The sequence below is a fragment of the Anoplophora glabripennis genome, unplaced genomic scaffold (genome assembly GCF_000390285.2).
Source record: "Anoplophora glabripennis isolate ALB-LARVAE unplaced genomic scaffold, Agla_2.0 scaffold14, whole genome shotgun sequence".
Taxonomy (NCBI): domain Eukaryota; kingdom Metazoa; phylum Arthropoda; class Insecta; order Coleoptera; family Cerambycidae; genus Anoplophora; species Anoplophora glabripennis.
In genome coordinates, this window is record NW_019416352.1 from 2,339,062 (window position 1) to 2,354,970 (window position 15,909).

General features: G+C 34.1%; 1 protein-coding gene across 5 annotated transcripts in view; it reads left to right on the top strand.

Annotated features, from left to right (window-relative positions):
- The window catches only part of LOC108904063 (A-kinase anchor protein 1, mitochondrial), a 68,766-nt gene extending 57,176 nt beyond the window's left edge, over window positions 1–11,590 (top strand). For all 5 annotated transcript variants that reach the window (XM_018706457.1, XM_018706456.1, XM_018706459.2 and 2 more), the window contains 5 exons: window positions 5,049–5,890; window positions 8,031–8,426; window positions 8,543–8,936; window positions 8,996–9,132; window positions 10,550–11,590. In XM_018706457.1, the coding sequence (XP_018561973.1) occupies window positions 5,093–5,890; window positions 8,031–8,426; window positions 8,543–8,936; window positions 8,996–9,132; window positions 10,550–10,666 (1,842 nt within the window). In that variant the 5' untranslated portion in view covers window positions 5,049–5,092 and the 3' untranslated portion in view covers window positions 10,667–11,590. The remainder of the gene's footprint in view (window positions 1–5,048; window positions 5,891–8,030; window positions 8,427–8,542; window positions 8,937–8,995; window positions 9,133–10,549) is intronic.
- Window positions 11,591–15,909: the final 4,319 nt, after the last annotated feature.

Genomic DNA, 15,909 nt, shown 5'->3' on the forward strand with positions numbered 1-15,909 from the left:
TATTATTATTATTATTATTTATTATTTCAATTGAACATATTAGATAGTATAAGGAGATCCAATGTATGTGTATTAGTTTATGTAGAAACAGACAAATTTATTTGATTTTATTTGCATATTTTGGCCATGACCATTTTGATATGATTCAAAACTTGTTCTAACATTGAACAGGTGCGTGACATTTTTTGTTTAAATGAATAAATAACCAACAAATATATTCACGAAGAATGTGAAAATTAACCAATACCAACTCCTAATTGCATGTGTATCTACTAATTAGTTGTTGCAGTAAAATTGCTTATTGGCGATATTTTAACAGCACTTTTACTCGTTGCAGCCGATTGGAATGCGTTATTTGAATGGCCTAGCGGTTCTATAATTTTCCTTTCAGTAAGCACATATTTTAAGTGACATTGACTTTTACTAGCGGAGCATAACACCAATGAAGTTCCAAGGGATTGCGTACAATGAATCAGAACCGTTAAAACTTTATTAAATCTGGGAAAATGTAATATTGAAGGAATTTAATCAGGAGTTCAAAGCAAACGATCTGTTGTGTTTGTTGTTGATAATTTGAGTCCAGTGGACGGAGGCGCAAAACATCGTGATTGTTGTCATTTTTCCATAAACCCTAAATTTTTTTCAAATCGGTTATTAACAATTTACTTCGTAAAAAATTATTTATCAGTTTTTCTTCAATATCTCGCTTGCACGGACTGCGAAGAAAATGCAAAAGATCATTTTTATTCAAAATGAAATTTTGTACAAGATAGCATAGCACAATTTTTATTTATTACAAAAGTAATTGTGCAAATAACAAATAGTGGCAAAAATCGTTGTTATTCTTAAAATTTTTGTCAGTTCTCTAAAAATTATTGAAACCTCTTGAAACTTTTCGAAAATATTCCTCAATTCATGTATAATAAGTTTGCGAAACCCGCCTATTGGACAGGTGAGTCATTGCCGAGTTATTGACGATTATACCGTCATTTTAAAGTTTCCTGTAAGGATTACGTATTTACGTATGATTGTCAATAACTCAGCGACTGATCCGTCCAATAGCGCATTTCTTTAATTGTATGACGTTTAATTAATATTTCGAAAATTGACAAGAATTTTAAGGAAAACATCGATTTTTATAATGAATCCTTTAATTCAGGGTTCGTAGCGGCCGGGAAAACCGGGAATACCGGGAAAAGTCAGGGAATTCGTTATTCTTCATAAAAAACAGGGAATAGTCAGGGAATTTTAAAAATATTCATGAAAGTCAGGGAATTTGATGTTTGCAACTGGAAATTTTGTGAAAGCCGGCCCTGGGTTCTTGAAAGAAAAAACTATTTGTGGTTTTGAAACCTTTATAAGAGTTTCTTAGGGTATAAAAAAGATTATGGAGTCCAGTCGAGAAAAAATTTAATGCATAAACACCAATTAGTATGTAAAAATGAACTACAAGTGACCTGGATTTTATTTTTATATGTCAGGGAAAACCTGGAAAAGTCAGGGAATTCTTCATTACTTTTGAACTATGAACCCTGTAATTCCATAATTATTTTTGCAATAAAAAAATTATATTCGGGATAAAAGTGATCTTTTGCAGAGTACTATCCAACCGAGATAATGAAGAAAAACAAATAAAAAAGTATTCTTTGCGACGTAAATTGTTACTATTTTTTATTTCTTCTGTGGCTCTTGTACATTTTAATGTGTTGTTCTATATTTGTTGCCTATTTTTAAACAAAATTTGGGGTTTGAGGAAATTTACTACCTCCTGACTCCTGACCCCCTGGCTATTGGACTATTTATAAAGTCGATATTGGTGATTTGTTAAGTGAATCTTAACAATGTTTACGTAACACTATCTCTGACCCTCTTAATAAATGTCATGTTTTAGTTGTTTTCTTCGCTGTAAGATAGTGGTTCTTTTCTCTGAGAAAATTGCTTAATATTTTTCAATACGATCGTCCTCATTAACCGCAGGATAAACCCAGAAGTCAATGACTGCGTAAAATTATTCTGTTAATAACACTTGTATAATTTTCGAATGATACATTCAATGTATCTACTTCAGGTTTTGTGGTTAATTCTAGGAAAATTCGTTGAATCAAACTGAGAACTGAATTTTAAGATGGGCTCTCCACGTGCTTGCAGCTCACCGTCCGCTTGCATAGTTACATAACTTGAGAAGCTGTTGTCGGTACGGGTAAACCGGTCGTAACGGTATTCGTTAAAGTTGATTTACATTTTATCTTTGGTTGTTCGATCAGAACCGCACTGTGATGGATTTGGAACAACGCCTTTGTTTAATATAAAATTTATAACAATCTGCGGCGCCGATAAATTATGTTTCTCGAGAAATTAGGAGATATTGAGTTTCCTTTATTTTGAATATAATTTTTTTCAGTGATTAATTTTTTTTTATTTATAGTAGTCGTTATGTTGATCTTAATTTGTACATCTGTAATTTGTACTTCTGTTTTGTTGCCATAATCATTATAAAAATGATTTATATACATGTATATATTTTTTATTCTTTGTCTGTATGGACTTCTCTCTTATAACATCCGTGTTCAACGAGCTCTATATTTTATTGATTATAATACATAAAATTAATAGCAATTACTACAGTAAAAAACCAGTCTCGGCAATTAAAGCTTCACGCTATGTGGATTTTCCATATTTAGTTTCATGTGGGACTGATATACATATGGACATACGTACACGATATGCTGATATGTATATAGACGCATATTTAAATAATATATATATTAACATTTGTTCCCACTGCATACTGTTTTGGTATTTTTTCCAAATAAAATATACGTGATTTTCTGTAAAATAATAATATTAATAAACTATATAAAATTGAAATATGTGTGTTTTGAAAACTAGTGTCGGTGCTTTAAACTATTTAAGTTTTATAGATTTGAAACGTTCCTGGAAATATTTTGATTCAATGATTGGAAGTTAACGATCAGTGTTTAAATCACTGTTATTGTTTACTTAAGCAACATTAACAAATGTTGACTTAGTTTTAATTCACGCGAATGAATATTTGAGAGAAAACCTAATATTGGTCAAGGTCTGGAAATTATAAAATATTCAAGAAAATGTGTACTTATTGTAAAGTAAACTATTAACAAGCCTTCGCATTCTCCTTAATAATATTTATAGTTCCCCGGACTTATTTTTAGACGTACTGCGCATCTCACAATAATAATAATTAGTTTTTCCACGTACGCTTAGCCGTGTTAACACGTGTTGATTGTGTTTATAAAATTGAAGATGATTCGTCATTTTCAAGGAGTTCATTGTTGGTGTTTATTGCAGATATAATTTTTTATACTGTGAAATAGTTAATATTACGTGATCTACAGATTGTTTATTTGTATACAGGGTGATTCAGTTGATGCTCACCATGGGAATCTAGGGAACGGTGAGCGGTATAAATTTGGTTAAATTACAGAAAAGTTGCGTGCCAGTAAACGTTCTTGGATGATGCCTTTACTGGAAAAAATAGTTTTCGTACCCAACGCTTGTTCCTTGCTGGGCATCCTTAAATAAATCACCATATATACGTTTTTTTTTTTTAATAGAAAACTTGTTGAGAACTGCTGACTTCACTGTGGCATTTACGCATAACGTAGATCAGCTGTTAGAGATGTTTTAAAATCTTATGAGCTTTGACCTTCATATGCGCAGAAACATAATTCCGACCGTCGCCTAAATTATTCTACGTCCTAAAAACATTACACCTATTATTCACAGTCTCTCTCGAGCTCTAGCGTAAACAAGCCTTTGATCCGATTACAAATATCATAATAAAATGCCCTATTCTTTATTATTTTAATTTAAACAATAAAAATATATATAACTAACGTTCGCCAGTTGACTTTATTGATGCCCGAGCGCCTTAGTTCATTTCTACTTGTAATGATGCACATGGTCTAGTTCTGAGTCAATGTTTTCACAACGTGCTTATTAGAAGAATTATGGGGATACGCCACGCCTTTCGCGCATTTCGCGGCTCACGAATTAGAACAAAAAGTTTAAATAAGCATCTTTTTAGGTGATATACCAGAGACTATGAAATATCCTCATAAAAATGTTTATTGCTTCCTGGCATCTTACAAAATCTGTACACTAAAACTAAATGTGTACAATTGTTGCCATGTTGCTAGCTAGATGGTCTACTCCTTTGTTTTTATATTCATTGAAATATTCCATTGACCTTGAATGGGAGAAAAAAAATATCTTAAATTTGCAATGTTGAAAAATGACTTTCTCCGGACTGTTTATTAAATTTTGCTGAAAAAACGCCGAAAGAATTCATTATGCCTCTATTTAACGTTAAAAGCGCAACAAACAAACAAAAATGGGACATTTAAATAAATATTTAAAGCGAAACATTATTTTATAATACAAAAAATATACAGAATGTAACAAAACAGCAGGTCTTGCCATTAGCGGCATATTTTCGTCTACACAAAATAAAACGCTTCCCTTAAAGGTACAATGTTATAGATACAGTTGAACTTGTTGAACTTTTAAAATTGTTTTTTCGCAATAATTTTGTCAATTTTTCACGTATTTGTTTGAAATTCAGTAAATACACTTCTTGATTAATCAAATTTTTAAAGTATTATTTTAAACAACGCCTAAACAGCAAACGTAGCAACTGAAGAGAAGGGGTTACTTTGTGTCCCCCATTTTTTCTGCCGCGCGCCCATGGAGGATTTCTCCCAATACTGTTTAACTAATTTGTTTCTTAAATACCTATTTTAATTTTTTTTAGCAAACGAAATTATATAGGTAAAAAAAAAATTGGTTTTTGTAACAATCGTTAATTTCATATTTTGCCGCCACTAAAGGAATGACTTGCTTTTTTGTTACACCCTGTATATTCGTAACCAATTCTGTTGAATAAGTTTCTCTTAAATTCGAGTAGTACTGTGTTCTTCGAACTTGCGCGAATTTTTTTTTTTTTTGTTAAATCACACTTGACACTGACATTTGATGACTGGGCAATAAAAATAAGTTTTCTTTTCCAGGGTCGCGTGGTTAATCAAGGGGTCAATCGTGGATCGATCAAGTTATGGCCCCGTCCCATTCTCGTCAATTGTTAGTGTGGTCCTTGCCAACCATTGCCGTTCTCTTCAGCTACTTGTGGTACAAAAAGAAGAGAATTGGAGCTCGAAGTGACACCGGCGACACAGAAAACCAACAAGGAATAGGAAACACTCGGAATAGTGAGGAGCCCTCGGTAAAGGAGGAGGAGAAGAAGAAGAAGAAGACGGAAACCAAGCCAGTGTCGGCGCCGTCGTCGCCGAACCGCAGCTTCTCGAGGTCGCTGTCGGGAGTGGAGAGTGCCCCCATAGACATCGTCATTCCGCCGTCGCTGCGTTCAACGCGGTCGAATCCCGTCGTCATATCCGACGAAGACCTGGACCTGGAGATCGAGAAGATTAAATCCATGAAAAACGGCGCGTTGTCCAGATCGAAACCCGATAACAGTCCCACGCAACAGCAACAGTCGAAAACGCCGTCCCCGTTGAAGGAAAGCGCGTCTCCAAGGATTAGGACCCCATCGCCTCTTAGGGGAAATACTACTACGGTGAAATCCAAGAAATCAACCAAGGCTGGTTCGGAACAACAACCCGCAGAAATGGCACAGAAAGACATAGCCGTCGTGGAAGACAAGTTGACTTCCTTGAAGATAAACAATAACAACAAAAAGACCCCGAAGAAGAGGGAACACAGGAATAGCACTGGAAAGAAGGAACATGAGGAATTGCAGAGACAAAGTAGTGAAAGGGATTCAGCCAATCACAGTCCTGCAGATGTAATGTTAGCCAGTCCGTCTCTCAGCAGCATCTCAGATAATCACAGTGAGGTAAGTGATTGATCTCTTTGGGTATGATTTCGATTTCGAGGCAAGAAAACTGATGGGAAAAAAGTCGTTTGACTTAACCTTTTCAAAAATCATTTATTCATAAGGTATTTCAAAACTAGAAATCTCGCTAATTACAATAATTTATACTCCCGTAATAGAACTGTGAGGTTTAAAAGGCAATCTAAACGTCAAACCTAGATTACTACAATCATGATGCAAGTGAGACTTTCCTCATATTAGACATTTAATAGAATTGCAAACACTTCTAAAATTTTATTTGAAGTCGAGAGTTCATTGTGGAATAATCCAAACTAAGTATTTTAAAGTTATACTGGCAATGTCATTTTTACATTCATATAATTTATGTGAAATTAATTTAAAAAAAATTTAGTCATCCAACATATTTTTTTTATTATGAAGGTTGTGGTAATCTTAATCTTTTCAAAAAATTTAAATTTGGCTTTTAAATCGTATTTTTTTATATTTTAAAATCTTATTTAGTGTTAAACCGTCGAAATTTTTGGCATATATTTTTATGGACTCCTTAAATAATTCAAACTATTCAAAGCTTCATTGCTGACGATACAAATTAGAAAAAAAAATAACTTTTTTCAGGTATGTATGTACAATGCACATACAGCTTGTTTTGGAAAAAATTGCCATAAATTTAGCAACTGATACCAAATCTTTTTATCTCCAAAGACAAGAGGGCCCACGAAAAATTGTCTTAAAGGTGTTCCCCGCCAAAAAGTGTAGCACCATCAGATTCCACGTGTGAGGGGTATAGATGCAAAACTCGCATTATCCACTTTTTAAAATTTTTCAGGAATAACTGATTTCTCACTTTGTAAGTGACTTAAAGCTCTGCAATTTTTTTGGTATTTATCAAAGCTTTAACTTTGCTTCATAATTGGTGAAATTACAGCACAAATATTTGACTCCAAGAAAGTGAATTAAAGTTTGGACAATGTGAGTTTTGATACAACTTTTTGGATAATGGTAGTTTTGCTCCAAATTATTCTACATATTATTTTTTACATCAAAATTCATGAAGTTAATTTAACTTCCTTTAATAAAGGAACTTTGAAACAAACTCGATATCAATAAGACTTATGTAATAAGGTAGTTCATAATCAAAATAAAAAGCTGCGCAAAATATTTAGAATACGGTTTTATTATCAGTGATAGTGAAATATTTTTATAATGAATCTAAAATTGCAAAGTACAAAAAATGTTGACAGTAAAAAGTTCTAATATCGGATGTTTAAATATGAAACTTAAGAACTAAACTTATCTCTTATAATCAGAAACTCATAGAAAAACACGGAACCAACCATCTAGGAAAGCAAAACAATACGAGAAGCAAAACTCATAAGCTTTTTTATTGGTGGATATGGATAATGTGAGCTTTGAGACCTTCAGATCGTAGGAGAATGTGACTTGAAACAATTCACAGATTTCACAATATAAAAATAAATACGAAAATGTGAGTTTGTACAACTTCTAAATTTAAAAATGGTGTAGTTCAATACGATGACCAAGATTGCGTCACTAATTCTATTTCGAAAAATTATTTATAATGTGAGTTTTGCATATGTACCCCTCATGTCACAAAACCCCTGTGTACCAAATTTAGTGATTCTCGTACAACAGGGTTCTGAGATATAAAAAAAAGATTATTCTTAAGGGAGGATTTCAGGGGACTGTAACTCCGAAAGAGGGGGCCACTTGGCAAAAAGAAAAAATACGGGTCTCCTAAATTTGTCTTAAGAATCTATGACCAAATTTTGTTGCATTAATTTCGGGACACCCTGTATTTCTTCATTTCCGACTTAAAATTTTCTTTAAATTTAAATTTTAATCAAACGATTTAAATAATGTCAACCCTATTTGTTGTGTTGAAAAGGTCGGTGCCGATATGGTAAAATATATAATTATGTAAGTGCATTTTTCGAACATTGTATTCGTTTGACAAAAATTCCGTCACATATTAAATTGCATTAAAATTCTGAATGATAAAACCACGAGCACATATTTCAAATAAATGTTGCAATTTTACATAATCAAGTTAACCGTTCGGGTAGATAACATTTATTGTTTAAAATTTTTATTGCTACATTTTAATTTCATGTTCGTGCAGGGTTCCAGCGATAGTGGCAAAGGCGGCAGCGACGTGGCTACACCACCGCCATCCCGTACGCCGGGCATAGATGTCCCGGCACCCTGCGACGTCACCCTGCCCACCCTCTACGAGTTCATTATCCCCCAGTCCCTGGTGGGAAAGTTGATTGGCCGTCATGGCAGTTTCGTGACGCAGATAAAGGAGAAAACCAACGCCCATATTGTGGTGAAGAAGCACCCCACGAATAACAAGCTGAAGGTGTGCTCGATCGAGGGGACTCAGGACGAGATCGACAAGTCGCTGAAGATGATCAGGGATAAGTTTCCCGCCAAGAGGTATCCGGAGGTTACTTTGGAACAGGTCCATTTCACGCCCATCGTATCCACCGTGCCGCTTATTCCAGATCATTTGTATGTAAGTAACGTTAAGATTGCTGTTTCTCTATTCAAGGTCACCAAATCCATCTTAAAAAGATCAATGACGATTGTTATAATAGTTACGTGAATTTTTTTCTATTTACTCCCTTCTAGCTAAAACTCATAGAAGGCATCAACAACGACACGATCCTCAGCTGTTTGGTGGCCCCCAACCACCTGTTCCTCCAGCAGCCGACGCACCCCTCGTTCCCCAGCCTCAACTTGCTCAGTGGATGCATGAACGTGTGCTATACCGAGGCCAATTCCCCTCTTTTACCAAACCCGATACCGGAGAACACGGTGTGCGCAGCTTACTCGGTAGACGCATGGTACAGAGCCATGGTGTTGTCGACGGACGTCGAGACGGACACCTCGTACGTCAAATTCCTAGATTACGGCGGCTTCGCCTATGTAGAGAATTCGAAACTTAGACAAATTAGGGGAGACTTCATGCTGTTGCCCTTCCAGGCGGCAGAGTGCGTTTTGGACAACGTCAAATCATTAAATGGTGAGGACAATTTTCGCGACGGGTTTTGGCGGTAAATTAATGCGATTGTTTTCTTTCAGAGGATGGAACGTGGCCCGAAGAGGCTTATAGTTTAGTAGCAGACATAACGAAGGGTGCACTGATATACACCCAAGTAGCAGATTACACGGATGCTGGCGTCCCCCTAGTATTATGTTATGTAGTTGTAGGGCCCCAGGTAAGTTCCCTTGTAAATTTGTGCGGCAAAATTAAAAACTTGCTGGCGAGGTCATAAACATGCAGGTATTTGGACAAGGCACAGATATAATTTTTCTTAATAATTTGGATTCACCCCGTTAATCAATATCTTTGGATTAGTATCATTTTGTAGATATTGTATTATTTTACAGACGCAATTACTTCACAGATTCATTACTTCACATCCGCATTTACTTCACGTACATTGTAATTGCTCTGGTTTTGAAAATTATACTTTTCAAGTACATGAAGTGACAAGACATATAGAAAGTGAAATTTCTCGTCCACAAATGAGTTCTTAGAACTGCATTTTGTGGTGAGAGGTCATAGAAGTACAGATTATTGGCCAAAATACATGTATAATATATTTGTATTGTCCGTAATAATTTGGTTTCACCTCGTTAAATAATATCTTTAGTGTAGTATTTATTATTTGTTAGATGCAATTACTTCGTGACACTTCACATCCACTTTTACTTCACATCCGTTTTTATTTCACAGACATTGTAATGGCCAGTAGTTACCCCTGTTTTGAAAATCATACCTTTCAAGTATATGACTTGACCACTTCACAGACTCTATTACTTCACATTTGCATTTACTTCACGTACATTGCAATAGCCAATCCCACCTTTCAAGTGACAGGGCATATAAAAAGTGAAATTTCTCGTCCAGAAATGAGTTTTTAGAACTACATTTTGTGATCAGAGGTCATAGAAGTGCAGATTTTTGTCCAAGATATTTGTATAATATTGTATCCACCATAATAATTTTACTTCACTTAGTTAATCAATATCTTCGGTTTATTATCATTTTTTTAGATGCAATTACTACATGACACTTCACATCCACTTTTACTTCACAACCGCTTGTATTTCACGGACATTGTATTAACCAATATTTGCTCCTGTTTTGAAAATCATACCTTCCAAGTATATGACATGACTACTTCACAGACTATATTACTTCACATACATTGTAATAACCAATAGTCGCTCCTGTTTTGAAAATCATACCTTTTAAGTACGTGATGTGACATGGCATATAAAAAGTGAAATTTCTCGTTCACAAATGAGTTCTTAGCTCTGCATTTTGTGGTGAGAGATCGTAGAAGTGCAGATTTATGTCGAAGATACATTGTATAATATTTGCATCCACAGTAGTAATTTGGATTCACATCGGTAATCAATATCTTTGGTTTATCATTTTTTATATGCAATTACTTCATGAGACTTCAGCACTTCACATCCACTTTTACTTCACGTCCGCTTCACGGATTTCATAGCAGCCAAAAGCGTAAATAACATAACACTATTGTTATTTAAAAAAAATTTGTATCCTGTATTTACGAGTGGATTTATAGTAGCAAATATACTAATTTGTCTTCTTCCTTGCAGTCGGTAGTATTCTTAAATCAGCATTTGGTCGACAATGGGTTCGCCGAGTGGGTGCCCACAGACGAGGCGTCGCAGCAGGACAGCTCCGAGGGCGCCGTGGGCGGTGTAAATGCGTAACTAATGGAACGATTGCGTTTTTTTTAGTCACTTGATTGCTGCAATCAAGCCCCCTCCCCCTGTTAATATTTATGAATTAGCACACGCACACAGATGTTTATTTAAATAGCCCTTAAGTGATTGTTTTAGTGATTTTTTTTTAGAGTTTTAATTTCCTTAACGTTTAGCCAAGCCACCTTTTATATCATATTTACTGTATTCGTAAGATTAGTTCTTGACTGACGATGTAACGGTAGGGAAGACGTCTTGACGGGCGTTTCTTTTTTCGATACATAGCGTAAATTGTAGGGGTTGTTTCACGGTCGTTCTCATTGCACTCGACGGTCACAGTTTTCGTCGACGATGGGTTGAATCGCTGTCTGATCGTTAGATGTTTTTCGGTGGAGCGGTGTTCGATTCCGTTCGGTCGCGAAGAAGATGGGTGGTTTGCGGAATATTAAAAAATTTTCGGTTCTTAATCGAATAATGTACGAGTCGAGGGGAAAAGACGAAAAAGGTTGTACAAAGAGGTTTTTTGGTGAGTATTGGGTTTACAGAAAAATTAACGAAAACAAATTCAAGGAAATATATACAGGGTGTTCAAAAAATGGATTACAGTTCCTGGACATCTTTTCACACACAAATAGTTCACGTCAACATGGATCTGTTCTTGCTCCGTTTATATGAAATTTGGCACCGCGTTCTCACGAAGTTTGTGTCGGGCGTAGTAAATTGATTGCTTTCAAATATATGCGTCTGGAGCATCCTGGTTGTTTGAGAAAATTTAAAGAAAACTAAAAACAACATATGGGCGTTAAAAATTGTGTGTTTTTTTTTTCTCGAAAATATCTTAAATGGCTTTACTCGAGTTTTATGGTAAAAGGGCATAGAAATTTCTTAGAAATTTAAACAGGTGTGTGGAATTGGAATAATTTTATTAAAAAAGAAAAATATGTACACTACTTTTTTTTGTTTTTTTTTTTTTTTGATAAATTAGAGATAAAAATTTTTCTCAATAGTTGAAAAAAAGGCTCTAGAAATTACTTATTTAAGATTACCCGTACACAAAGACGGAAACTATTGAACACCACACAATTTTTAGTCAAAGTGAATTATCGAAGTTGTTTTAGAAAAAACGAAAATTTTTAAAAAAACGTACATTTCTGAATCGGAATAAGAATGGAGCAATGTTGATAAAACCTCGGTCTTATTTTTGGGTGAGGAATTTGCCCCCGAGCGATGACACATGGTTTTCGAAACACCCTGTATATGTATTTTGGATGATTTTAATTTTACCAGCAAAAACGTGAAATAATAAAATTTGTACATCACATGAAAAAGCATTTTGATCCACTTTTTACTTGTACGTCGTAATTAAGGCAGAATATTTATTATCGTTACCCTAGAAGTAAAATCTGCAATATCCGTCGTTAAACGAAAGAATATTGCGGTTTACGTTCTCGATTCTAAGCAAAAAAGTGTTTTCAACACGTTTGACATTTTAAGGAACCTTTAAAACTATTTCCCTACATATGCAACGAATTGTGATGTGCTATGACGAACGGAATCTGAACACTAAAAGTTTTAAATTTCTTTTTAAATCTATTGTAATTCGTGAAAGATTAGACATTATTTGAATGAGATCGTTTGAGAGGGGTCTATGGCAAATAGGCAACCAGCAATACATTTTTATAGATTTTATTATACAGTAAATATGAATAATTAATGCACAAATAACAGACTTTCCATCATTCTAACGCAAATTTTCTATAAATTAGAGTCGGTTTGAAACTCAAATTGCTCTTTGTTGTAAAGAAATTTGTATTTTTCTTGTTCAAAAGCAGCAAATTACAAATTTCTTTACAATAAAAGGTAATCCGAGTTTCAAACTAACTCAGTTTTATAGAAAATCTGTGTTAGAATGGAGGAAAGTATGTTATTTGTGCATTTATTCACATTTAGACAAACTGTGTAATAAAATCTATAAAAATGTGTTGGTGGTTGGCTATTCCCTATAGAGCCCTCTTAACCCTTAAAACAGTAACTAGTTCTGTGTTTGATCGTATTTGGTAAAAAAAGAGATTCAGCTGAGTCCAGTATATCTTAATATAAATAAGCATAAGCTTTTATTTATAATTAACTATTTATTATTATTAGCTTACACGCCAGGGTGACAATAAACGGTAAATTACCGGTTAAGTTTTTGGGAGATTTTTCTTGTAGAATAATTTTCTGTTTGATCAAAACGGCTTATCTTGCTTTTTTATTGGATTTTTTTTGTAAATTTTCCGAAGCCTATCGTGTTATCCGCATGTAAATATCGATTGTTTCCATAATTCGAGTGTCTATTATTTTGTTGTATATTTATGGGGTTAGTTTAGGAACACTTGTAAAATTAGTGGGATTCTTTTTTAACGAGTAAATTAGAAGTATTGTGTAGTATGATTTTCGTATGACTGAAACTATCGTTGTTAAAAAATTCCCCACTAATTTGCAATATTCGATTATTAGTTTTTACAAGTAAACGTGTTTTCATATCTTCATTTACGATGTTGTGTGTTTATTAGTGTACGTAGTTTTGTTTTAGTATCCTCATATATAGTTAGCTTTTTGTACATAGGACTTCCTTGTAATATAATAACGTTTTTGGATTTGACTTAATATACATTCTCGGTACAATATTTGCTTGTTTTTTCAATACCCTCCCCTCCCGTTTAAAAGAAATATGCAAAATGGACATAAATGTTCAAATATAATTTTTTTTAATTGTACTGAAGATTTAAAAAAAATGATATACGGAATGTGCTGATGAAAAAATATAATTTCCGGTATTGTGCGGACAGCGTCTGAAAATGGAAATTATTATTTTTGAAGACGTCTGTTGTACCAATTTCACAAAACGGTTTTTGGTGCAGAACATTTCGAAAAACGAATGGTCGAGTTAAGAGGGTTCTATAGCAAATAGGCAACCAGTAATACATTTTTATAGATTTTACACAGTTTGTCTAAATAAATAGGAATTAATGCACAAATAACAGACTTTCTTCCACTCTAACACAGATTTTCTATAAAATGGAGTTAGTTTGAAACTTTAATTATTTTTTGTCATAAAGAAATTTGTAATTTGCCGCTTTTGAACAAGAAAATTACAAATTTCTTTCCAACAAAGAGTATTTTGAGTTTCAAACTAATTAGATTTTATAGAAAATCTGCGATAGAATGGAGGAAAGTCTGTTATTTGTGCATTAATTCATATTTAGACAAACTGTGTAATAAAATCTATAAAAATGTATTGTTGGTTGCCTATTTGCTATAGAGCCCTCTTAATGTAGAAAAACATTGTTGCTATCGATACTTTACCTGCAGCATTTTGCCGGACGCATTGTTAAAATTTTTTGATGTGCTGCCGAATGCAATAGTGAAAATAAAAATACCAATGTTTTGCGTGCGCCAGTAAAAATTTTTGAATTTCAATTCGAAATGAGACCTTTTGAAGTCAAAAAAATTTATTTTTAACAGAAATATGCCCAAAAAACGAGTAAAAAAATCCAAAAAAAAGGTTTTTTTTTTCTTTTTGGTTTTTGGCCAACTTTTTTCTGAGAGGAGTTAGGTATAGGCATTGCTTCACAGAAAAAAAAGTTGATGTTTTTTCCTTTAAAATAAGCCTTTATAGAAGTACCTACTACTAATAGAAACCGAGATACATTGGATCAAAGTTGGCTACTGTTTGGATTTCTGGCCAATTTTTGCCCTTTTTTGACGATTTTTGTCTTATAACTTTTTTCTGAATTAATTTAGGTATATGTAATGCCATATTCAAATGAAAGCTGGTTTCAAGACCTTTAAAATTTGACATTTTGACAGTTTGATTGGCATATCTCGGTTGATTTTAATTGTACAAACTTCTACAAGGCACCATTTTATGCCTGGTAGTGAGATTTTCATGAGATTTCATGAAAAACTAATGAATTTTGGTATAGGAACAGGTAAAGCAAAGTTGTAGAGAATTTAATTCTGCATCTCATGGTATGAAAATATACAGGGGGTTGCATTTAAAAAATTCGAGAGATTTTTCAATTGGCAATTTTGACATGATATTTTGGTCACCCTGTATAACGCAGGCCAGTTTTTGGAGCATGATTCGGAAGAGTCATCCTTACTAAACATCTGATAAAAAAAAGGGCCTAATAGCTAGTAGTATAACCTGTCAGTATCAGAAAACGTAAACAGCCAATACCGACTAGAAAAACCTTTCAAGCGAGATATCTCAAAAACTGTGAATATTTGAATAGAACTATTCTACACAAAGTACCCTTTATTTTTTATGTAGAATCCGAAAAAATATAAAAAATGTGTTTCCATTTAAAAAACCAGTTGGTGTCTGGCCAGGAAAAGTGGAACACGCTGTATAGTTGAATATATTTTTAATTTGTGCATTCCGAGAAATGTGGCAACACAGTAAAAAGAAAAATCCATATATTCCTCATTTTAACATAGATATTGGACTTTTCTGCACTAGTGCGACACGCTGTATACTCAGTTTTATTTATGAAAAAATCAAACCAAAAGTTCTAAGAAATGTTATAAGTGTAGATAAAAAGTTATTTTTAACTTTGAGGTAAGTTCACAATTTATATCATTTTGACACTCTTCACTTTCTTCATTTGCCACAAATGTTAATTCAATAGGTTCTAGTGAGGTTGTCATAGAGTTAAGGGGAGAATATTGTGTTTTGGCAAGTATTGTGGTGGAATCGATCCTGGCAAGACATAGAAACTATTTGCCACAGGAGATGTATGATGAAGATGATGCAAGAAAACCAGAGGAAGATGTGTAATGTGACAGAGCTGAACTCTGCGGTCAGTGTCACAACTGGTTCTTGATCGGTCTGCAGTGGCGGCGTGATGTGACCGCAAGCAACAGTGACGCAGAATGTACTGCATATAAAATCATACAAACCAATAGTGTTGCTGGCAGTTTCCTGCTGCAGTCATGTTCAGAATCATATATTAAATCAGTCTATTTTGAATTCAGAAATCTGTAGTCTTCAGTTATACAGGGTGATTCATAACTTATCCAAAAAAATTTATGGATGCGGCATGTAAAATGGAGTCAATATCGTAAAAAAATCTTTAGTTTCCAAGAAAAAAAATTGTTGAAGTTGTAATACTTTCCACCATTACATCGTTAGACAACTATAGTCTCTACCGTCATTCACGTTGTGTGCTTCATGCAGCCCGTGTGAAAAGCTACGTAGCCCCAGC